At 44.8% G+C, this 23,457-nt stretch overlaps 1 protein-coding gene across 2 annotated transcripts in view; it reads left to right on the top strand.

Moving 5' to 3' along the window:
- HYDIN (HYDIN axonemal central pair apparatus protein) overlaps positions 1-23,457 on the top strand; it is a 348,607-nt gene that overhangs the window by 245,058 nt on the left and 80,092 nt on the right. Inside the window, exons 40-45 of one of the 2 annotated variants that reach the window (XM_068527442.1) lie at positions 384-554; positions 3,670-3,914; positions 14,944-15,081; positions 16,773-16,956; positions 19,189-19,330; positions 21,198-21,360. In XM_068527442.1, the coding sequence (XP_068383543.1) occupies positions 384-554; positions 3,670-3,914; positions 14,944-15,081; positions 16,773-16,956; positions 19,189-19,330; positions 21,198-21,360 (1,043 nt within the window). The remainder of the gene's footprint in view (positions 1-383; positions 555-3,669; positions 3,915-14,943; positions 15,082-16,772; positions 16,957-19,188; positions 19,331-21,197; positions 21,361-23,457) is intronic. The other variant, XM_068527441.1, reaches the window with a different exon arrangement.

Below are 23,457 nucleotides of genomic sequence, written 5' to 3'. Positions count from 1 at the left end.
ATAAGAAAAAAAATCAACACAAGTTATTCTTTAAACCAAAAAAGTCTCTTCCCATTAGAATCAGAGACAGTAAGAGCTACAAGATTTTTTAAAGCTCATCTGATAGAATCACTTTTTAAGCCGAGGAGAAAATCCAGAGGGGATATGGGTTGCCATAGCATACAGCTCATCAGGGGTAGAATTAGGACCAGAATCCACGGTCCTAACTCCTGGCTCAGGTCTTGCCTCTCTTTTCTGCTGCCACCTCTGGCCACCCGAGAGACTTAGAGGCAGAGACCTTGGAGAGATCACTTTCCAGCAGCCTCTGTTATAGAAGCTTCTTCTGTCTAGGGCACTGAGGAAATGAGAGCTGTGAAATTCAACCTCCTGACCTTTTTTAATAGGAAAGTCAGCCACCGCAGTCAGCATAGCCAAGTACTACAGTGCAGCCTGCCTGAACTTCGACTCCATCGTGCTGGAAGCCATCTCCGATGGCAACAACATCGCAGGGATCCGGGCCCGTGAGCTCTGCATCAGGGCCGCCATAGAGCAGTCCATGAAGGAAGAGGAGTCTGGTGAGAGCCATTTCCCGTGACTCTTTGTGGCCAAGTGGCCCTTACCCCACTGGTAACGCACCTTCTCAGTTTCCCCTACCGAGCTTTTCTCCACAGCCCCATTGAAGGCTGACTTATAACATGCTGCCAGTTAGCAGCCCAGAGAATTCTCTCCAGCAGACACCTGTGGCTCTCCTGGCTGCCCAGTGCACTTGGCACGGCAGGGAGCAGGGCGACGGAGGAGATGTGGCCCACACCTTTGGGAGAGACACCTGGAGGGGAGCAGACGTGTGCTCATTCAGAGCAGAGGAAAATAATGTGACAGAACTGCCAGCTTCTGTGAAAGACCAACTGTGGGATAGTTGGGTTCCAGCACGCATGATTTGGGGAAGTTTTCATGGAAGTGGGCTTTGAAGGAGGAGGAGAATGTTGACAGGCAAAGGTGAAGATAAGGACATTCCAGACCAAGAAAGCAGGGAAGCTGACAGTAAATGAAAGGTGGGAAGGCAGGTTAAGGCCAATCATAGTTGGACTTAATGCCAAGATTAGGAATTTCGATTTTATTTTGAAGGAAAAGAGGAGTTGGGCAGTTTTCACCCTATGGGAGAAATGGTCCGAAAGTTGCAGTAGGAAAGGAGCTCTAGTGATGTCTTGTAATGGAAGAGAGGTGAAGCTGAATATGAGTGGGGCTGGGCTGGCTGACCTGATAGCCACCTGCATGGCAGGGAATTGAAGGAGGGGGAGACATTCAAGATGTTCACACCAAGATTTCTGGTCACAGAAACCAGGAAGAGAGCAATGTCATTTACCAAGACAGGGAACATGGGAGGAGGAGGAAGTTTACTGGAAAGGAAAATTACTTGAGTTTTTAAACCCCACAGTAGTGAGGCCTTACCTCCCAGAGGTTAAGAATCCTGGCTCTCCCAGCTCCTCTAAAGACCTACAGGGCAGGAGGGTGGCTGCTCAGTGGGAAAATCTATCAAATATAAAGCAGAATACCTGCTCGGAGTAGAATGTTTTTTATATAAATACTTAGAACAGCATGCCGTCATTCCTGTTAGTGTCCCATGCCTGCTAGGTGATAAAACTGGCTGGGGCTTTCAGGGGTGTCCCCTCCCCTTGATACCTCTGCATGGGATGCTTAGAGAAATGGAAGATTCTTTGCTGGGAAGAGAAGAGAAACAGCTCTTTAGTGGTCTAGGGGAGAAAGAATAATTTTCTCTCTACTCTTCTGAGTTCTTGGCTGAGCCCCCCTGTAATAAAAGACAGATTAACAAGAGAAAAACAAACAAGTTTATTAACATGTATACTGCATGTACCGTGGGAGATACTCAGGGGAAGATGGATGGCTTTAGAATTCAGAAGTAAATACCACCTTAATAGGGAAAGGGAAGGGGGATGTAGTCCTCTTAGGGGAGGGTAAATGGCTTTTAGGAAAGATGAGGGACCCTTACAAGAATGGATGGGAGGTGTGGCTGTTTGTGATAAAGTCTTTCTGGGTGTGGTATGGACTTGAGTCTCCTCTCCTGTGATAAGAGTCCATCTCCCTAGTTGATGAAACTCTCTGGAAGGGGACTTGTGACAGTGGAGCTTCTTTTGGAGGTTCTGTCTTTAAGCAAATAAGGGGAGGTCAAGGAAAGCCACTCCCTGCATTTACTGTTTTTCAGGTGCCTACAGCTCAAAATAACCAATATGCCAAAGCAGCATATTTTGAGGTGGCATATCCTGAACTCCTGTAGTCATATTTTGGGGTGGCATATTCTGATACCATTTAGTGGGAACGCCAGGCTGCATCACAATTCCAGTTCTCTTAGATTTTTTGTTTCCTTTTCTGTCAAATAAACTGCATTTCACAGAAGTCTTTGGAGCTGTGTTGATATCCTGTGACAAATCATGAATTTGAGCTCCCTGAGAAAGTAATGTCAAGCTAAAGGCTTAATAACTGGGGGAGACTTCCTCAACAAGGTGAGGGGTGCAGCCGCTGGAGTAGAGGAAATCAGCCCAGAAAGTTCCAGAAAGAGAGGAGAGGGATGGATAGGGCAGGATGGGAGCTTGGGGAACACTTCACATTTTAGGAGGAGGTGGGGGCAAGGAGAGAAGCCAGGGGAGGCGGAGAAGGCAGAGTGAGGGTCAGAAGGGTGGGCAGTCAGGAGAGCTGCAGGTGGGAGGGGGCCAGAAGGACTTTCGCATCTCTCCGGAGCCGTGGTTGGAGTCTGGGGGACCCTTCCCGCTTTATTTTCCTCATAGCCCTTACCCCTAGTTAACAGACTATTTATTTTATTTACTTATTTTATTGTCTGCCTCCTCCACGCCCCCCACCCCCGCCCCGGCCAAGAATGTGAGCTTCGGAGGGCAGAGATTTGTGTTAGTTTTCGTCACTAATGTATTCCCGGCATCTAGACTAGTGCTTCGCACATAGTAGACACAGAGTAAAGATTTATAAAAATGTGTTAAATCAGTAAGTGAATATAATCGGAGGTGGCTGAAGGTTCAGATAGAATGAGCCCTGAGAAGAGGGCCGCTGTAGTTCACAGTTCAGCGGTCACTGGTGACTTTGGAGAAAACCCTCTCAGTGATGGGGTTAAACCCAGACCTGCATTTGCTGTTTGCTGTGGAGTCAGCAGGCTGTACTGAAGTGGAAGTGACCAGTCTAAACCTGTCTGTCCCACGCAGGACCCACCGGCCCCTTGAAATGTGCCTAGTCCAAACTGAGATGTGCTGTCAGTATACAATACATGCTGGGTTTTGAAGATGTAGTAAGAATAAAAGACTGGTAAAACAACACAGTAATCATTGTGGTAGGTTTCCAGGGCAGTCAGGCCTGTAGTGTACCAGCAGTCTCAGAAATGATTACCCTCTGGGTTGGAAGAGAAAGCGGGGGAGAGTATCGTGGGATCCCCTGGGAAGGTGAGCAGGGAAGAGCCCGGGGCTCCAGGCCAGGCTCTGCACACACCCGTCATCATCATCCATCCTCAGTGGGTGGAGCCTCTTCTCTCAGCCCTGCTCAGCCAGCTGCAGGTGGAGATGGCTCTGTAGTCTTCAAAAGAATCACACTACGTTTCAACTTGCCATCCTCGCTATTATTTCCTTATTATCCTAAGGTGACTTTTAATATAAACCCTCTCTCTCTGTGTAGCCCAGGAGGCTGCTGCTTTGAGCCAAAATGCCATGGGACAAATAGGACTGAGCAGTGAGACCCTGGGGAAGTTAACTTCAGAATCCACTCTGGTAACTCCCGAAATTAAACCTGCCAAGCCTGTGCGTGGGAGCGTGCTCATTACCAAAGGCAAAGCAGACAGCCACAGCTCTGTGTCTCAGAAGCAGCATCACCAGCTCTCGTCCGAAACGCCACAGGTACAAATCAGGGCTCCCGGAAGGAAGGTTGGGATTTTTCCTCCCCGTTCCCCCTCTTCTCTTTTTTCTCCTCCTCCTCGGCATCTTGCATCCAGGTTAGCACAACTTCATTCCTACAGGTGCCCTTGCCAGGCAGGCCTGAGTGCTGTCCCTGTACCACTCCTGAATGGAGTGTTCATCTAGCAGGTGTGAAACAAGTGCCTTTAGTGTTATAGGCATGGGGTTGGGTGCTGGCAAAGTGAAGATAAATAAAGCAAAATTCTTTCACTCAAGCTGCACTAAGAGTCTGATAAGGGTGATAACCACACATTCAAATATATGCAATAAAAAGAGATTGGTGACAAAAGAGGTGTGTAAAAAGAATTAGGCTGAACCAGATGAAACTGCCAATATTCAACCACTCGGGAACTCTATTGCAGCAATTTCATATGGCTCAAACTACTACTAAAGGCATGTGAAGGATGGAACCATGAATATAAGTTGTGGGAGAGCTGCAGGGGAGCCTTGGAAAGTCATAAAGAAGCCAGAGAGTTTGAGTCACATGCCGAGGGACTTCAAAAACAATCTCAGCAGGTGAGATGAATAGCAGGTGCTGAAGTCAGAGACAGTGGGTGACGCAGTGAGAGACAGGTGGGTGATGAGTTGTGAGTGGGAAAGCCGAGTCAAATGAGTATAGGCTTCTAAGATATTTGAAAAAAAGGGAAAAGAGATCAAGTAGTCATTAGAGGAGCAAACCCAGAGTCAATGAGTTCTTTCTCTGAAAGGAGGTGGAGGCACAAGCAGGTCTATTAAGATAGCTCCTGGAGAAGTATAAGGTGATGATCTACCCAAGAGGGAATGAGATTCCAGGAGGAAACGGGGAGGGCAGGATTAAGCATAGTTGAGGGAGCTGGGAGCCATCTTCCTCTAGAGTCAATAAAGGTGAAAATAGATACGGCTACTTGTAGGGGTAGCGGGGTGGAAAATGGAGGTTGGAGAAGGTCTTGCTGAATGGCCCTAAGATGTATGCAGGATGCATGGTCTTTGCAGGCAGTGTTGAGGAGGTTGGGTTGCATAGCATGCTTGAGAAGAATGGTAAAGAAAGCACTGATGTGTCCACTGTGAAGATAGAACCAGAAATTGGTGGTGGACAAAAGAAAAGATAGTTGAAAGTGCTGATGGCCCAGGCAAGATGTGAAGCCATAACTTCACGGTTGTAAGATTTCCCTAAGCAGCCCCTGGCAGCCCTTATTCAGAGGCAGAGGGAGAAGTTGTCATCATTGCAGGTGTGAGGGTGTGCTCGGAACAAGGGTCAAGGGAGTTGAGAGTGGCATCAGTATAGGAAATCTGGCCTAGGTAGAGAAGGAATTAAAAGAAGGACAATAGAATGGGAGAAATAGGAAGAGTAAAAGGGTCTGTGGGTCTCGCTTCAGTCTGACAGTGCTGTATAGGGGGAATGGGAGAGGTAGACATTTCAGAGAAGGTTGCTGAGGTGAATGGAGCAGAGGAGAGGAGAATCACACATGTTGGATGGGGCAGGTGAATGGAGGGTCGTTGGGGCAAGTAGATGGTAGAGCACTGGATGGGGCATGTGGACAGAGTGGAGGTGAAGGTCTTTGTGTAAGAGGAGGTATGCTGGTTGGATGGGGCATCCATGGGGTGGGATTTATGCCAGATGATGTCACATGATCTTCACTTCAGTTGCATGTTCTTCTAGCACCTTGAAAACTGAAACCATTGACTCGATTTCTTCTGGAGCATCGTCCTTTTAATCCTCTTCTCCAAGATCTATTATAATATTCTTTACTTAGATGTTTATGGATGAACTGAACCCATATATTTCTTAAATAGGGTATCATGGGAAATGATTTTCTTTGGTTCATTTCTGCCAATCTGGATAGTAAAGCGAAGCTTTTTAGAACGTATCAAAGGCAGCAGAAAATCCCAATTCTGACTCCTATCTAAATAGGAACTTAAAACCTGTTCAATATCACAGTACAAATCAGAGCTCAAAGACCTTCCCCCACCCGCACTGCACATGTGTCTTCCTGCATTGCTCCAGTGTTACAGGATCAAGTGGTTTGGACAGCTGTCGCCTTGTCAGAGTGCTTTTCCTAGAGATGGCTGTTTGGTTTTCTTGAAGCTCTCCTAAAGCATGAACTCTTCAATGATGGAAATTTTAGTCACGGTGCAAATGGAAGAAATGTGTACTATGTCACATGATGAAGAAATGACCTGTCATATAAGGTCATTTATTTATAAATCACCTTGTTCCAGGAAAACACCAGTTTGAAATCCTAATCTTTTCAATATTTAATCCAACACCCTGGCTCTTCAAGTCCACAGCCTCCTCAGCTACTCACTACCGTGGTTATATTCTAGACCTTATTCACTGTGACCTGTAGACTCGTGATCTCTACATCACACATCCTACTTTTTGACAACCATCTTCTAACTTTCCGGATGACTTATTCTGGTAAATAATGGGTCCCAGTGAAACCTCCAATTCACATCTTCACTGCCTACCAACCCCTTCATTTCCTTTCTTACTCAGTTTGGATTCACAGTCCATCACTATAGGTGCTCCCTTTCCCATTCCCCTTCATCGTACTCTCAATTCTCCACCTCCTCCATGTAGGGCAGTTGAACGTAGCTAGAGAAAACGTTCATCTCTCCTGAATGGTCTTAATTTAAATTTAAGACCACAGGGATTGGAACCAAGATGGCGGAGTAGAAGGACATGCTCTCACTCCCTCTTGCAAGAACACCAGAATCACAACTAGCTGCTGGACAATCATCGACAGGAAGACACTGGAACTCACCAAAATGATACCCCACATCCAAAGACAAAGGAGAAGCCACAATGAGACAGTAGGAGGGGCACAATCACAGTAAAATCAAATCCCATAACTGCTGGGTGGGTGACTCACAGACTCGCGAACACTTATACCACAGAAGTCCACCCACTGGCGTGAAGGTTCTGAGCCCCACATCAGGCTTCCCAACCTGGGGGTCCAGCAATGGGAGCAAGAATTCCTAGAGAATCAGACTTTGAAGGCCACTGGGATTTGATTGCAGGACTTCGACAGAACTGGGGGAAACAGAGACTCCACTCTTGGAGGGCACACACAAAGTAGTGTGCGTGTCGGGACCCAGGGGAAGGAGCAGTGACCCCAGGGGAGACTGAACCAGACCTACCTACTAGTGTTGGAGGGTCTCCTGCAGAGGCAGGGGCTGGATGTGGTTCACAGTGAGGACAAGGACACTGGCAGCAGAAGTTCTGGGAAGTACTCCTTGGCGTGAGCCCTCCCAGAGTCTGCCATTAGCCCCACCAAAGAGCCCAGGTAGGCTCCAGTGTTGGGTTGCCTCAGGCCAAACAACCAACAGGGAGGGAACCCAGCCCTACCCATCAGCAGTCAAACGGATTAAAGTTTTACTGAGCTCCGCCCACCAGAGCAACAGTCAGCTCTACCCACCACCAGTCCCGCCCATCAGGAAACTTGCACAAGCCTCTTAGATAACCTCATCCACCAGGGGGCAGACAGCAGAAGCAAGAAGAACTACAACCCTGCAGCCTGTGGAACAAAACCACATTCACAGAAAGATAGACAAGATGAAAAGGCAGAGGGCTATGTACCAGATGAAGGAACAAGATAAAACCCCAGAAAAACAACTAAATGAAGTGGAGATAGGCAATCTTCCAGAAAAAGAATTCAGAATAATCATAGTGAAGATGATCCAGGACCTCGGAAAAAGAATGGAGGCAAAGATCGAGAAGATGCAAGAAATGTTGAACAAAGACCTAGAAGAATTAAAGAACAAAGAAACAGAGATGAACAATACAATAACTGACATGAAGACTACACTAGAAGGAATCAATAGCAGAATAACTGAGGCGGAAGAACGGATAAGTGACCTGGAAGACAGAATGGTGGAATTCACTGCTGTGGAACAGAATAAAGAAAAAAGAATGAAAAGAAATGAAGACAGCCTGAGAGACCTCTGGGACAACATTAAATGCAACAACATTCGCATTATAGGGGTCCCAGAAGGAGAAGAGAGAGAGAAAGAACCAGAGAAAATATTTGAAGAGATTATAGTCGAAAACTTCCCTAAAATGGGGAAGGAAATAGCCACCAAGTCCAGGAAGCACAGAGAGTCCCATACAGGATAAACCCAAGGAGAAACATGCCAAGACACATAGTAATCAAATTGGCAAAAATTAAAGACAAATAAAAATTATTGAAAGCAGCAAGGGAAAAACGACAAATAACATACAAGGGAACTCCTGTAAGGTTAACAGCTGATTTCTCAGCAGAAACTCTACAAGCCAGGAGGGAGTGACATGATATACTTAAAGTGATGAAAGGGAAGAACCTACAACCAAGATTACTCTACCTGGCAAGGATCTCATTCAGAATCGATGGAGAAATGAAAAGCTTTACAGACAAGCAAAAGCTAAGAGAATTCAGCACCACCAAACCAGCTCTACAACAAATGCTAAAGGAAATTCTCTAACTGGGAAACACAAGAGAAGAAAAGGACCTACAAAAACAAACCGAAAACAATTAAGAAAATGGTCATAGGAACATACATATCAATAATTACCTTAAACGTGAATGGATTAAATGCTCCAACCGAAAGACACAGACTTGCTGAATGGATACAAAAACAAGACCCATATATATGCTGTCTACAAGAGACCCACTTCAGAGCTAGGGACACATACAGACTGAAAGTGAGGGGATGGAAAAAGATATTCCATGCAAATGGAAATCAAAAGAAAGCTGGAGTAACAATACTCATATCAGTTAAAATAGATTTTAAAATAAAGAATGTTACAAGAGACAAGGAAGGACATTACATAATGGTCAAGGGATCAATCCAAGAAGAAGATATAACAATTATAAATATATATGCACCCAACATAGGAGCACCTCAATACATAAGGCAACTGCTAACAGCGATAAAAGAGGAAGTCGACAGTAACACAATAATAGTGGGGGACTTTAACACCTCACTTACACCGACGGACAGATCATCCAAAATGAAAATAAATAAGGAAACAGAAGTTTTATACATTTTTTAAAAAATTATTAGCACCTTTAATTATTATTTATTTATTTGGCTGTGTTAGGTCTTCGTTTCTGTGCGAGGGCTTCCTCTAGTTGCAGCAAGAGGGGGCCACTCTTCATCGCAGTGCACAGGCCTGTCACTATCACGGCCTCTCTTGTTGCGGAGCACAGGCTCCAGACACGCAGGCTCAGTAGTTGTGGCTCACGGGCCCAGTTGCTCTGCGGCATGTGGGATCTTCCCAGACCAGGGCTCGAACCCGTGTCCCCTGCATTAGCAGGCAGATTCTCAACCACTGCACCACCAGGGAAGCCCAGGAAACAGAAGTTTTAAATGACACAATAGACCAGATAGATATAATTGATATTTGTGGGACATTCCATCCAAAAACAGCAGATTACACTTTCTTCTCAAGTGTGCACAGAACATTCTCCAGGATAGATCACATCTTGGGTCACAAATCAATCCTCAGTAAATTTAAGAAAATTGAAATCATATCAAGCATCTTTTCTGACCACAACACTATGAGATTAGAAATCAATTACAGGGAAAAAAACGTTAAAAAATACAAACACATGGAGGCTAAACAATACACTACTAAATAACCAAGAGATCACTGAAGAAATCAAAGAGGAAATCAAAAAATACCTAGAGACAAATGACAATGAAAACACGTCGACCCAAAACCTAATGGATGCAGCAAAAGCAGTTCTAAGAGGGAAGTTTATAGCTATACAAGCCTACCTCAAGAAACAAGAAAAATCTCAAATAAACAATCTAACCTTACACCTAAAGGAACTAGAGAAAGAAGAACAAACAAAACCCAAAGTTAGCAGAAGGCAAGAAATCATAAAGATCAGATCAGAAATAAATGAAATAGAAACAAAGAAAACAATAGCAAAGATCAATAAAACTAAAAGCTGATTCTTTGAGAAGATAAACAAAATCGATAAACCATTAGCCAGACTCATCAAGAAAAAGAGGGAGAGGACTCAACTCAATAAAATTAGAAAGGAAAAAGGAGAAGTTACAACAGACACCGCAGAAATACAAAGCATGCTAAGAGACTACTACAAGCAACTCTATGCCAATAAAATGGACAACCTGGAAGAAATGGACAAATTCTTAGAAAGGTATAACCTTCCAAGACTGAACCAGGAAGAAACAGAAAATATGAACAGACCAATCACAAGTAATGAAATTGAAACTGTGATTAAAAATCTTCCAACAAACAAAAGTCCAGGACCAGATGGCTTCACAGGTGAATTCTATCAAACATTTAGAGAAGAGCTAACACCCATCCTTCTCAAACTATTCCAAAAAATTGCAGAGGAAGCAACACTCCCAAACTCATTCTATGAGGCCACCATCACCCTGATACCAAAACCAGACAAAGATACGACAAAAAGAGAAAATTACAGACCAATATCACTGATGAATATAGATGCAAAAATCCTCAACAAAATACTAGCAAACAGAATCCAACAGCACATTAAAAGGATCATACATCATGATCAAGTGGGATTTATCCCAGGGATGCAAGGATTCTTCAATATACACATATCAATCAACGTGATACACCATATTAACAAACTGAAGAATAAAAACCATATGATCATATCAATAGATGCAGAAAAAGCTTTTGACAAAATTCAACACCCATTTATGATCAAAACTCTCCAGGAAGTGGGCATAGAGTGAACCTACCTCAACATAATAAAGGCCATATACGACAAACCCACAGCAAACATCATTCTCAAACATGAAAAACTGAAAGCATTTCCTCTAAAATCAGGAACAAGACAAGGTTGTCCACTCTCGCCACTATTATTCAACATAGTTTTGGAAGTTCTAGCCACGGCAGTCAGAGGAGAAAAAGAAATAAAAGGAATACAAATTGGAAAAGAAGAAGTAAAACTGTCACTGTTTGCAGATGACATGATACTATACATAGAGAATCCTAAAGATGCCACCAGAAAACTACTAGAGCTAATCAATGAATTTGGTAAAGTTGCAGGATACAAAATGAATGCACAGAAATCTCTTGCATTCCTATACACTAATGATGAAAAATCTGAAAGAGAAATTAAAGCAACACTCCCATTTACCATTGCAACAAAAAGATTAAAATACCTAGGAATAAACCTACCTGGGGAGACAAAAGACCTGTATGCAGAAAACTATAAGACACTGATGAAAGAAATTAAAGATGATACCAACAGATGGAGAGATATACCATGTTCTTGGATTGGAAGAATCAACATTGTGAAAATGACTCTACTACCCAAAGCAATCTACAGATTCAATGCAATCCCTATCAAATTACCAATGGCATTATTTTCAGAATTAGAACAAAAAATCTTAAAATTTGTATGGAGACTCAAAAGACTCCGAATAGCCAAAGCAGTCTTGAGGGAAAAAAACGGAGCTGGAGGAATCAGACTCCCTGACTTCAGACTATACTACAAAGCTACAGTAATCAAGACAATATGGTACTGGCACACAAACAGAGACATAGATCAATGGAACAGGATAGAAAGCCCAGAGATAAACCGACGCACCTGTGGTCAACTAATCTATGACAAAGGAGGCAAGGATATATGATGGAGAAAAGACAGTCTCTTCCATAAGTGGTGCTGGGAAAACTGGACAGCTACATGTAAAAGAATGAAATTAGAATACTCCCTAACACCATACACAAAAATAAACTCAAAATGGATTCGAGACCTAAATGTAAGACTGGACACTATAAAACTCTTAGAGGAAAACATAGGAAGAACACTCTTTGACATAAATCACAGCAAGATCTTTTTTGATCCACCTCCTAGAGTAATGGAAATAAAAACAAAAATAAACAAATGGGACCTAATGAAACTTCAAAGCTTTTGCACAGCAAAGGAAACCATAAACAAGACGAAAAGACAACCCTCAGAATGGGAGAAAATATTTGCAAACGAATCAATGGACAAAGGATTAATCTCCAAAATATATAAACAGCTTATGCAGCTCAATATTAATAAAACAAGCAACCCAATCCAAAAATGGGCAGAAGACCTAAATAGACATTTCTCCAAAGAAGATATACAGATGGCCAAGAGGCACATGAAAAGCTGCTCAACATCACTAATTATTAGAGAAATGCAAATCAAAACTACAGTGAGGTATCACCTCACACCAGTTAGAATGGTCATCATCAGAAAATCTACAAACAACAAATGCCGGAGAGGGTGTGGAGAAAAAGGAACCCTCTTGCCCTGTTGGTGGCAATGTAAATTGATACAGCCACTATGGAGAACAGTATGGAGGTTCCTTAAAAAACTAAAAATAGAATTACCATATGATCCAGCAATCCCACTACTGGGCATATACCCAGAGAAAACCATAATTCAAAAAGACACATGCACCCCAGTGTTCATTGCAGCACTATTTACAATAGCCAGGTCATGGAAGCAACCTGAATGCCCATCGACAGACGAATGGATAAAGAAGATATGGTACATATATACAATGGAATATTACTCAGCCATTAAAAGGAACGAAATTGGGTCATTTGTTGAGACGTGGATGGATCTAGAGACTGTCATACAGAGTGAAGTAAGTAAGAAAGAGAAAAACAAATATCGTATATTAACGCATGTATGTGGAACCTAGAAAATGGTACAGATGAACCGGTTTTCAGGGCAGAAATTGAGACACAGATGTAGAGAACAAACGTATGGACACCAAGGGTGGAAAGCGGCAGGGGGTGGTGGTGGTGGTGTGCTGAATTGGGCGATTGGGATTGACATGTATACACTGATGTGTATAAAATTGGTGACTAATAAGAACCTGCTGTATAAAAAAAAAAATTAAATTAAAAAATTAAATAAATTTAAGGCCACAAATCTCAAGTGGACCCTCAGATCTGCCCTAGTACAGTTGCCGTCCATCTCTTCAAGATAGCTGTTTTATTGCCATTACCACTCTCCAAACCTCTAAGACACTTGCCTCTTTCTCATTCTCAGCTACTGATCTCTCTTCTGACTTCATGGAGTGCACAGCAACAACCAGAAGACAACCACCTTATCCTCCCACCACCAAACCTACCAGCCAACCTTCATTCTAACCTGGTGCTATGCCTTCCCTGCACCTGAGTAACTGCCCCTGCTCTCATCCAAAGCCTACCCCTGCACATGGGCACTGGACTCCACCCCTTCTCTCTCATTCAAGGGCAAAATCCCTGCAGTTGTGTCCTCTGTCTCATTCGTTTTTTCTCCCCTGTCTATTGAATCCTTCCTATCATCGTCTATGCATGCTGTATTACCTCCCATCTTTAAAATACTTTCCCACAGCCCCAGATCCCCCTACAGGTATCACCTCATCTCTCAGCTCCTCTCCATAGCTATTCCTCCAAAGGGTTGCTGGATGATTGCCTCCTTGTCCTCTCCACCATTCTCTCTTCCACCTATTCCAGTGAGCCTTTGTCCTCACCACTCCACTGGCTACTCTTCTCAAGGTCATTGGCATTCATCTTGTCCAATCCAGTGGCCAGTTTTCTGTCCTCACCTCACGTGACCTCTTTGGCAGCTGATAACCCCCTCCTCCTGGAAACGCTCTCTTTACTTGGATTTCAGAACACCATATGCTTCTACTTTCCCATCTACCTCATTAATGACTCCCTCCACTCCTCCAGTTTCTCCATCTCCTCCAGATTCCTAGGTTTTCAGAGTAGGCTAGGACTAAGTTATCTACTCTTTTCTTTATAGATGATCTCATCCACGTCATTTCTTAAATATATTTTCACTATCCTTATGACTCTTAAATTTCTATCTCCAGCCCTAATTTCTCCCCACGCTCAGGTTCATATATCCAAACTCACGTTAAATATCTCTACTGAAAGGCTTCAAGATGTCTCAAAATTTATGTCCAAAAATTGACACTTTCCCCCCAAAAAAAACAAAACAAGAGAAGGCAAATGTTCTTCCTTCAGTCTTTCCTGTCTTAATAAATAACTTCACCACTTTCCAACTTACTCAGGTCAAAACTCAAGGAGTCATGCTTGATGCCTCTCTTTCTTTCATATCCCATCCCAAATCCTATTGGCTCTACTTCCAGAATATACCCTGTATCAGCCACTTCCACCATGACTGTCCTCGTCCCTGCCGCCATCATCTGCTGCCTTGACCACAGAGATATCTAGCTAACTAATCTTCCTGCTTCACTCTTGTTACTTTGTGCAGGTAGAGTGGTCTTTTAAAAAGAAAAACAGGATCATTTATCTGCCTCAAACATGCCAACAACTTCCCATAATACTTGAAATAAAATCCAAATTCCTTACCATCCTACAAGCCCTGCATGTTCTGGCCTGGCTGTATCTTCGACTTTAAGCCTGACCATCTTCCCCATTGCTCACTCAGCTGCAGTCGCCCTGGGTTCCTGTGTGCTTCCCACATACCCACAGCACACTCATGATGAGGGACCTTGCTGTTCCCTTTCAGAAAGACCCGTCTCTCAGGATCTGGTCTCTAAATAGCCACTGTTAAACCCTGTCATGGTTCTTTATTCCCTTAAGGGATTGTTTTCTTCCTTGCACTCATCACTATCTGATATTATATCAGTGATTTGTATATTCATGTGCTCCTTTTCTGTCTCCCACCCCGCATTTGAACACAAGGACCACGTGGGCAGCAACACTGCCAGCCTTGTTTGTGGTTGTATCCCTGGTACTAGAGGGGTCGCTGGTGCATCCAAAGTGTTCAATAAATATTTGTTGAATGCATGAACAAATGTTTGCTGTTCGGGACACATATAAAGCACCTTCCACAGTGTTCCTGCTTGACGGTTGCAGAAGTTCTTTAAGTGAGATAGGAGTCTTCCATTTTACAATGCAATCCCCATTTTACAGATGAGGAAATGAGACCCAGAGAGATCAGATGATTTTCCCGAGGTAACATGACTCGTAAGTGTACAAGTTGTTGGAACACCAAGCTGGGTCCTAACTCCTGATCCTTCTTTTTCTGAACAGATTTCCTCCAGCCCTCTCCCCTCGGGACCCACGCAGCGCCGGCTCAGCGTCAGCGCCAGTATTGGAGGTGATACCGGGCTTGTGAGCTGCGTGCTCCCTGAGGAGCTCTTCACTCAGATCCTGGCCGAGCGTATTCAGGTACGTCCACACCCACCTGCACAGAGATGCAGGGCTCACACATCGTCCCCATGCTGTGAACTGAGATTCTGAGCCATCACCCACCCACAGCAGCTCAGAACCCAGGGGTCTTGGAGAGGAAAGATGGGTTTCTTCACCCTCTTTTGTCCTTTTGACACAGCCCTTGTCAGTCTCTGACCCTGGCTCAGTCTGCTGCCTGAAGCCATTCACCTTAAAGGACCAGTGGGCAGAAGGTAGCGCCTTCAAAACACACACACACAAAGACAGACTCATGGTACAGCCCTACAGTGGTATGTTAAAAATTATAACGTGGAGCCATGAAAAGTTAGAATTTGGAGCTATGTTAATTGTGGTAAAGGTAAGTGTTCAATATGTTATTAACTGAAAAAAGCAGATTATGAAATAGTATGTAAAGCACAATTATATTTCTCTAAAAATATTTACAAATGTATATCATACACATAGTAAAAACACTTAAAGTACATGTTAACTGTGGTTATCTTTGAATAGCAAGATTATAGGTTTTTAATCTTCATACATTTCTGAATTATTTTATAATGATATATTGCTCTTAAAATCAGAAACACAATAACTGTTTCTTTTTGTTTTGATTTTTCATAAGTGGTGTACAGTTAAAAGAAAACTAGATCCGCAGGATTTGGGAGGGTTTGCTGCTTATGGTTTACAGAGAACTAAATTGTTCACCGTGTCCTAGAGTTCTGTGTTTGCTTTGGTTTTCAAAAATGGGCCGCACTATTAATTGTGCATTTAAATATAACAAAATTAGACTTGAGGTTCCTGGAAGAGGAGGAATGTCATCACCAGAAATGATTCGTGTTAAGGTTTGAACTCGCTACTGCATTAAAGGTACTGTTGCTCTCAGGTGATTTGAGCTAAGTGGTCTAGTAAGTGTGCAGGTGTTTCATGCACCCAGATAAAGGCTGAGAATCATTGGTAAAGCCCAAAATAAGCCAGGAGAGCTGTGCTACTCAAAGTACTGGCCTCTGATGAGATACGGAGCTTGCACTGCTTCCTTTATTGACAAAGTCTTCCTACAAGGCAAAAAAACAGCAGCTAAACTAAATAGTGTATTTACTGATTATAGTAGTTGATTTTCTGACACAAGATTCTTGTCTTGTCAAAAACTGGTAGTAATCAATTCCTAGCCAGTGGTGGCCAGTCTGTGCACTACACTTTAAGTAACACTGCAGCACAGCCAAGGCTGTTCTACAATAGTTAACGTTATCAAAACCATTATACTCCAAGGCAGGAGTACCACTAAGGAAGATACAAATGGCCCACCTGCTACAGCTGCCCTTGCTGCATGGGGACACCTTTCCTTTGCATCTTCCTTCCCTGTACTTCATGGGTCTTCCCAGACCCTCGCTTTAACATTTAGTTTGTTTTCTTTATCTCTATAGAGACAGAATAAATCCTTTACTCTACAAATATGTATGGTAAAGATCTTTCACGACTGCTAAAATGTTTTTATTTTTCTCTCTTATTTAATTACAGCCCCTGGAATCTAGCAGGTGGAAGGGCAGTTGAATGGGATTTTCATCCGGACCCAGTAGGTCTGCAGAACCAATTGCAGCACCAGTAAAAGCACCAACAAAAGAACAAGCAACTTTTCTCCTTAGAGAACAGATGATCTTGTGGCCACAGTAACTGTCTTTGCTCTCTGGTTTCAGCTGAGTGACTGCTACCGAGGAGTGGTGTTTGACAGCCTGGAGACGCTCTTTGCTCGGAATGCGGCTGCTGCTCTCCTCTGCCTGCTGAAGGCCATTGGCACCCGGGAGCATATCTATGTCATCAACGTGGCCCAAGATTATGCAGCCATGAAGGCCCAGGAGAAGGCCAAAAAGGAGCAAGAAGGCAAGCCCATACCCTCCTAGGCTGTCCGTCCCAAGCCCTACAGGTCTTTCCTTTAAACAGAGCTCTAGGCTTTTTACAGTGCTTCTATGCCATGGCTTACATGAAACTATTACATTTGCCATCCCATTGGCACCCCACCTCTGCCCTGGAAGATGGCTGGGAGTTCTTATTTCTACTTTGCATGTGAGCAAACTGAGACACAAGTGACCTGTTGAGAGATTATAGAAGGAAGGATGAACCCAGATCTTCTGACTGCAGGCACCTTCCTCTTTCCCCCGACATCACACTGCATCCCTTCATCTTCTCTGTAATTACAGCCTATCTGAGGCGACCCGATCACAGGTCCCATCCTGACTCAGTTGACGCATTAGCTTGTCGGTTTTGTTTAAGTCAACTGTGCATTTCCTGTAAGACCAGAGGTGCTGATCACTTTATGAAACAATTTCTACATTTTAGTCTACTGTGTACCACGCACTGCAGCAGACATGGTGTACACTGTAAATGTCTTTAAATGACACTTTGGGTCATTTAATCCTCACAACAACCCTATGAAGATTACTGCCCCGATTCTACAGATGAGGAAAATGAGGCTCAGAGGTATCCAAAGTCTTGTGTAAGGTCACATCGCAAATTAGTAAGGTCTGTGTAACTCTGAACCCTTTTCTTTTTTGTCATTACATCAGTGGCCTGGAAAAAATTTTCAATGATTGAAAAATACATACACACACACAAAGAAAGTAATGTTAGCTTAAGTTCCCAGTTTAGTCAGAAGCAGACCCAGCTGGCCACATCACTGCCCTTCCTCACTCAGCCTTACTTCTCTCTTCTAGAACAATCTACACCAATCATAATGCTTTTCCATTTAAGGAAACATTTGCAAACACTGAGCTTTCTTAGTTCTTAAACAGAACTCAAAGACTGTCTCCTTTTATTCTCATGCAGAGAAAAATGAGAAAGAATGACCAGGCATCTCTCAGCAGTATTTCAACATCTAGATTCCTAGTTTTCCAGAGAGCTCATTTCCCCTCAGTGATCCACTTTTGGAAAAGAGTATCTCTTTTCATTTTCTCAATCATCTGTAGATTGAAGTTTTAGCTTTTCACAGTTGCCATATGGGCTCCTATTCCCTGAATCATTTTTAAAAATCCTGAGGCAACGTACAGTAGCAATATTATTATATTAAAATCTAATTTTTATTGAACATTTATGAATGTGCCAGGCGCTGGGCTAGGTGACTTACACAATTGCTTATGTGATCTCCACAACAGCCCTATGAAGGAGGAATTATTATTCTGATCCATTACTAGCCCTCGGTAAGTGTCAGAGAAAGAACTCAGGATGTAGATCTCCGAGCCCAAAGCTCAACCTTACAGAAATGTCAGGTGAGAATGTGGTGCTGGTGAAGGTGCAGAAGAAGCTGAGTGCCTTCGTGCCGAGTGTGAACCACACTTCAGGACATGTGGGGTGTGGAAGGCGGTTCCCCTTGGTCTGCAAATGGTTGTTTCGCCCTGAGCACTTTGGTGGCATGTGCTAATAATAGGTAAAGTCAGTGGGTGGTATGTTACTTTGCTCCTATAACAAATTGCTTCAGACTTGGTGACTTAACACAGATTTATTATCTTACAGTTCTGGAGGTCAGAAGTCCTAAAATTGAGGTGTCAGTAGAGCCACATTCCTTTGGAGGCTCTAGGGGAGAATCCTTTCCCTTGCCTTTTCCAGCTTCTAGAGGCCACCTGTATTTCTTGGCTCATGGTCCCTGCCTCGCAGCTCTCTGACCCCTGCCTCCATTGTCACATCTCCGTCTCTCCCTCTGCTTTGTCGTCACATCTTCTTCGGGCCTGACCCTCCTGCCTCCCTGTAGTGGACCTCTTTGATTATACTGGACCCACGCAGATAATCCAGGATAATCTCCCCAACTCAAGGTCCTTAATTTAATCACATCTGCAGAGTCCTTTCTGCCCTGTAAGGTAGCATATTCACAGGTTCTGGGTATTAGGACGGGGACCGCTTTGGGGCCTCTATTCAGCCTGCCACAGATGGAAACCAATTTGGGAACTGTGTGAATGCAGGAAACCCCACCAGCGATTAGGAATGCCGCCTGTGGCACCAGCCACCTCTCACTGTCACACACCCTCCGCAGCCTGTTTAGGCTGAGAGCTAAACCACAGGGGGACCCTGCAGCCAAAGCTGCTGAGTGAGTTTTCCCCACCTTCCTGTTTGTTCCCCCGACAGAGCACAAACGCAGGGAAGCGCTTCAGAGAGAGAAGGAGCGTCTGCAAAACATGGATGAGGAAGAATATGATGCCTTGACAGAGGAGGAGAAAATAGTGTTCAATCGAGAGGTTCAGCAGGCCCTCCGGGAGAGGAAGAGAAGGTCAGTGTCAGGGGCTTGTCAGAACGGAAGGGCAGCCCCGGGGAGCAACTTCCGTCAGACACACGGCCCATCCCAGAGACCGTGGTCATCGGGGGTGGAGGAGCCGGGGAGCAATGGCCACAGGAGACCCAGAGGACGAACTGCTGAGAGCAGAAACACATACCTTGCACATCCAGGGTGCTGGTTGCTACAGCCTTGCCAGGTCTTCATTCTCCTCTCCTTCCTTCTTTCTTGGGGACAGCTGGGACTCAGGGAAAGGTTATGTAATGTGATGACGGGAGGGGTTTCTGGCCCCTGTGCTGTCCTGGGGCTCCTGCTGGCTCCCCGTGACAACTGTGGCTCATCAACTTCTGCGCTCAGGTGTCCACAGCTGGTGACCCAGGGGACATTCTTGTGACATGGGCATGGTGGTTGCACCCGCATAACTCAGCCATTTCTCCTCCTTCCCTGGCTACCATCTTGGCCTTTGGTGGTGCTGTCCATTCCCTGAGGTCTCACCGCCTCTGTCCCTTGATCCTCAGCCTGGGAAGTTCACCAGAGACCCTGGGCAGGCTCCTAAGCCAGTCCTCTCAGCCACCTTCTGTGCCTATCCCTGGGGACCACACGGGAACGACTGGATCCCCTCCACACCACCCAAGAGACTTAGGCCACTATCTCAGGTCATCTCAGATACAGGTGGGCAGCGAGAAATATGTCCTTTCTGCCCTCAGATTTTCAAACATGCTAAGGGAGTGGGGGGGTGGGGTCTATTTCCTACCCCTCCCTAGGATTCCAAACATTGGAGGGGGAAGGCCAAGATGCTTGCCTACAATTTAACCCCCTTCTGTCCTCTCCCTCCACCTCCAGACTCCTCCCACTGGCCCCAAAAGAGCTTTTATGTCCTCTGCAGTATGCAGTACATATACCCTCATCTCTTCTCCTGCATGGTCTACTGTAAACATGCCCAGTCCTCCAGAGGTATGAAAATCCCAGCTTTGGGATTTCAAAGGAGTCGCTTTTCTTTCTCATCCAGGTCATTACTTTCAGGCGTTCATCTCACAGTGGACTTAGGAAATGCAAATCTGATCCTCCAAGGTCAGCAGTGACTTGTTTGTATCACACACACACACACACACACACACACACACACACGAAGTCATGAAGTCATGATGAGTCAGCTTCAGTGGACAGAGAGCCACAGCAGCCGGGAACAACTAGGGATTCCCAGAGATGAACATAGATGGATTTCATATCTTCAGAAATGCTATCCCTTCCACTCTTGTTTGTACTTGGTGCCCTCTCTGCCATTAGCAGCAGGGCAAACACGTTTGAATCCATAGCTGGAAAGGAAGGAAAGAGAAGGAAAAAGAGGAATGTGGCCTTCAGCTCCAGCACCATGGCTCCAAGCTAGCCAGGGTGGGGACTGCTCTTAAAAACACCATTTCTTCTTATCTAAACCTACGACATGAGTGTAGGAAGGAAGCTGGGCCTCATCTGTACCGATATCAGAACGATCTTTGAAAGTTGCTTTTTAAAAGTGCTAACATCAAGCTTATTTCCAGCCCTTGCCTCACTCTCCTATGAAAGGAGTTTGGAATAGAAATACAGATCAGTTGAGAATTCCTCTTAGTTGAGCTTCAATTATCAGTTTTGCTGAATGACCATTCAAAGATAGATGTGAGCCATCCCTTCCTCCTTTCTTTCCTTCTTTCCTTCTCTTCCCTTCCTTCCTTCTTCCTTCCTTCCTGTATACCCAGCTTTCTTTGTTCCTTCTTTTTATGCCTGAGAAAGCTCTGCCCCATGTTCTCCCACCAAGTGATCCCAGGCAGGGGAGGGGCTCGGGCAGGAGGGCCTCTGAACTCTGTTTTTTCTGCCTGGCTTGATGAAGGGAGCTGGAGAGACTGGCAAAGGAGATGCAGGAAAAGAAGCTACAGCAGGAGCTTGAGCGGCAGAAGGAAGAAGATGAGCTAAAACGGAGGAACAAAAAGCCAAAGCAGGGACCCGTAAAGGAGGAGCCGCCCATGAAGAAATCTCAGATACCAAGTCGGCAGGTAGCAACCCTCACTCGTCCCTTAGCAAAAGGCAGGCACAGAGTGGTCCACCACTGCAACCGGCCAGTCAGCCCCGCACATTTCCCCTCGAGAAAACTGACCCAAGACTGTGTAGATGTTGTGGTGGTGCAGAAGGTAGGAGGAGAGGGACCAACATTCGTTGATCACTGACTCTGTGTCCAGTGCTGTCTTATGCTTCACATAATCCTGCCCTTTTGCATCCTGCTCTCCCTCAGAGGTTCATAGACACGAACCCCATCTGAGGTTGAACAGGATAAAGCCATACCGGTTGTGCGTGAGCACAGACCTGGCTCTTTCCACTGTCCCTTGCAGCCCCCTGGATGGTGCTAAATAGGCTAGTAGGAAAGAGTTGCCTCCAGTAAGCCAGCAAGTCAGTGTGTTCAACCAAGGGCTGATCCTTGACAACAGTCAAGGGAGAGGCTCCAGCATAAGCTGTCCTTGCGTTTATCAGCCTGCCAAGCTCAGCTGTCACGTCTCTGCCCTCCGTGATACGGGAAGGGCAGAACAGCCAGAGCTATGCCCAGGATGGCGCTGGTGGTCGAGGGGTGTGGCTAGCTGGTGTGCACAGCGGCCGTTACAGCACCGGGAGTTCTGAGGGTGAAACTAAAGCCAGACTCCTAGACGAGGTGCAGACTGGTCCCAGGAGGTAGACATAAGGGCAAAGGACTCAGTGTCCAGGGATCCCCATCAGGTAGAGCTCAGGAAGGAGCAGGGTCTGAGTGCACAGAACTTCAGCACCAAAACAAGCACAAGAAACAAGCAGGCCTGGAGTTCAGACTCCCGCAACCTTCCAGGTACAAGTCCTCCCCTCAGCAGGCCTATTCGTCCACGCAAAATCCACTTCTGCTTAGAACGGGATGTCCAAACAGAACTCTCGGTGTCTTGGCAGTGACCTACAGATGGGGAATAATATAGTAGGTGCCAAGCCCCTCCCCTCCCTACACAACTAAGGTGAGCCACCCCCGCCGGCAGGCAGCCTTGCCAACGGTTCTCTCCAGGCTGTAGAGAGGGACAAGTGGAGGAGGAGTTGATGCAGTGCAATGAGGGGAATAGCCAACCTGGGCCGCTGCCTCCAAGCCTGAACTTAGGCAGGAACAGAGCTGTCACTGGGCTGTCCTGCAGGCAGTGATCGTTAGACTGAACTGGACTTCATGTCATCAAAGAACGACCCGAAAGCCTGTGAAGCCTCCCAGAGGAGTTCATTGGAGAAGAGAAAATCAGAGCCCACAAAGCAGGTTTAGAAGGGCAGTAAGAAAGAGAATAAGGTTGGTTTCTCTATGCCAGCTTCATTATATAAATACAGGTTTGTTTAAAAGGCTGGAGTGCAGCCAGATTCTAAACCCTCATCTGTTCCCAACAATACTGATTATATACATAAGCTGTATAATTTTAATAACTTGACATTAAGAGATCCTTTACTCTGTGGCAGATACTATTATAAGCTTTTTTTAAATTATTTTTACTGGAGTATAGTTGCTTTACAATGTTGTGTTAGCTACTGCTGCACAGCAAAACGAATCAGCCATGCATATACATATGTCCCCTCCCTTTGGGATTTCCATCCCATTTAGGACACCACAGTGCATAAGTAGAGTTCCCAGTGCTATACCGTATGTTCCCATCAGTTGTCTATTTTATACATAGTATCAATAGTGTATATGTGTCAATTAGAGTCATACAGAGTGAAGTAAGTCAAAAAGAGAAAAACAAATATCATATATTAACATATATATGTGAATTTAGAAAAATGGTACAGATGACCTTATTTACCAAGCAGAAATAGAGACACCAGCATAGAGAACCAAATGTATGGATACCAAGGGGGAAAGGGGTGGGGTGGGAGGAATTGGGATTGACGCTATTATAAGCTTTTTACATGTATTCACACATTTAATCTTCAGTAGTCCTCTGGGGTGCTTATTAATATTACTATCAACATTATACAGATAGGACAGAGATGTGAATTGCTCACCCCAGATCCCACAGCTAGCAAGCGGTGCAGCCAGGATTGGACCTCTACGCTCTGGCCTCTCCCGAAGAGAGGATCGTTTTGGGGATCCTTTCCCGTTGATCCTT

This window comes from Eschrichtius robustus, chromosome 19, assembly GCF_028021215.1.
Source record: "Eschrichtius robustus isolate mEscRob2 chromosome 19, mEscRob2.pri, whole genome shotgun sequence".
Lineage (NCBI taxonomy): Eukaryota > Metazoa > Chordata > Mammalia > Artiodactyla > Eschrichtiidae > Eschrichtius > Eschrichtius robustus.
This window is presented reverse-complemented; position numbering and strand designations above follow the sequence as displayed.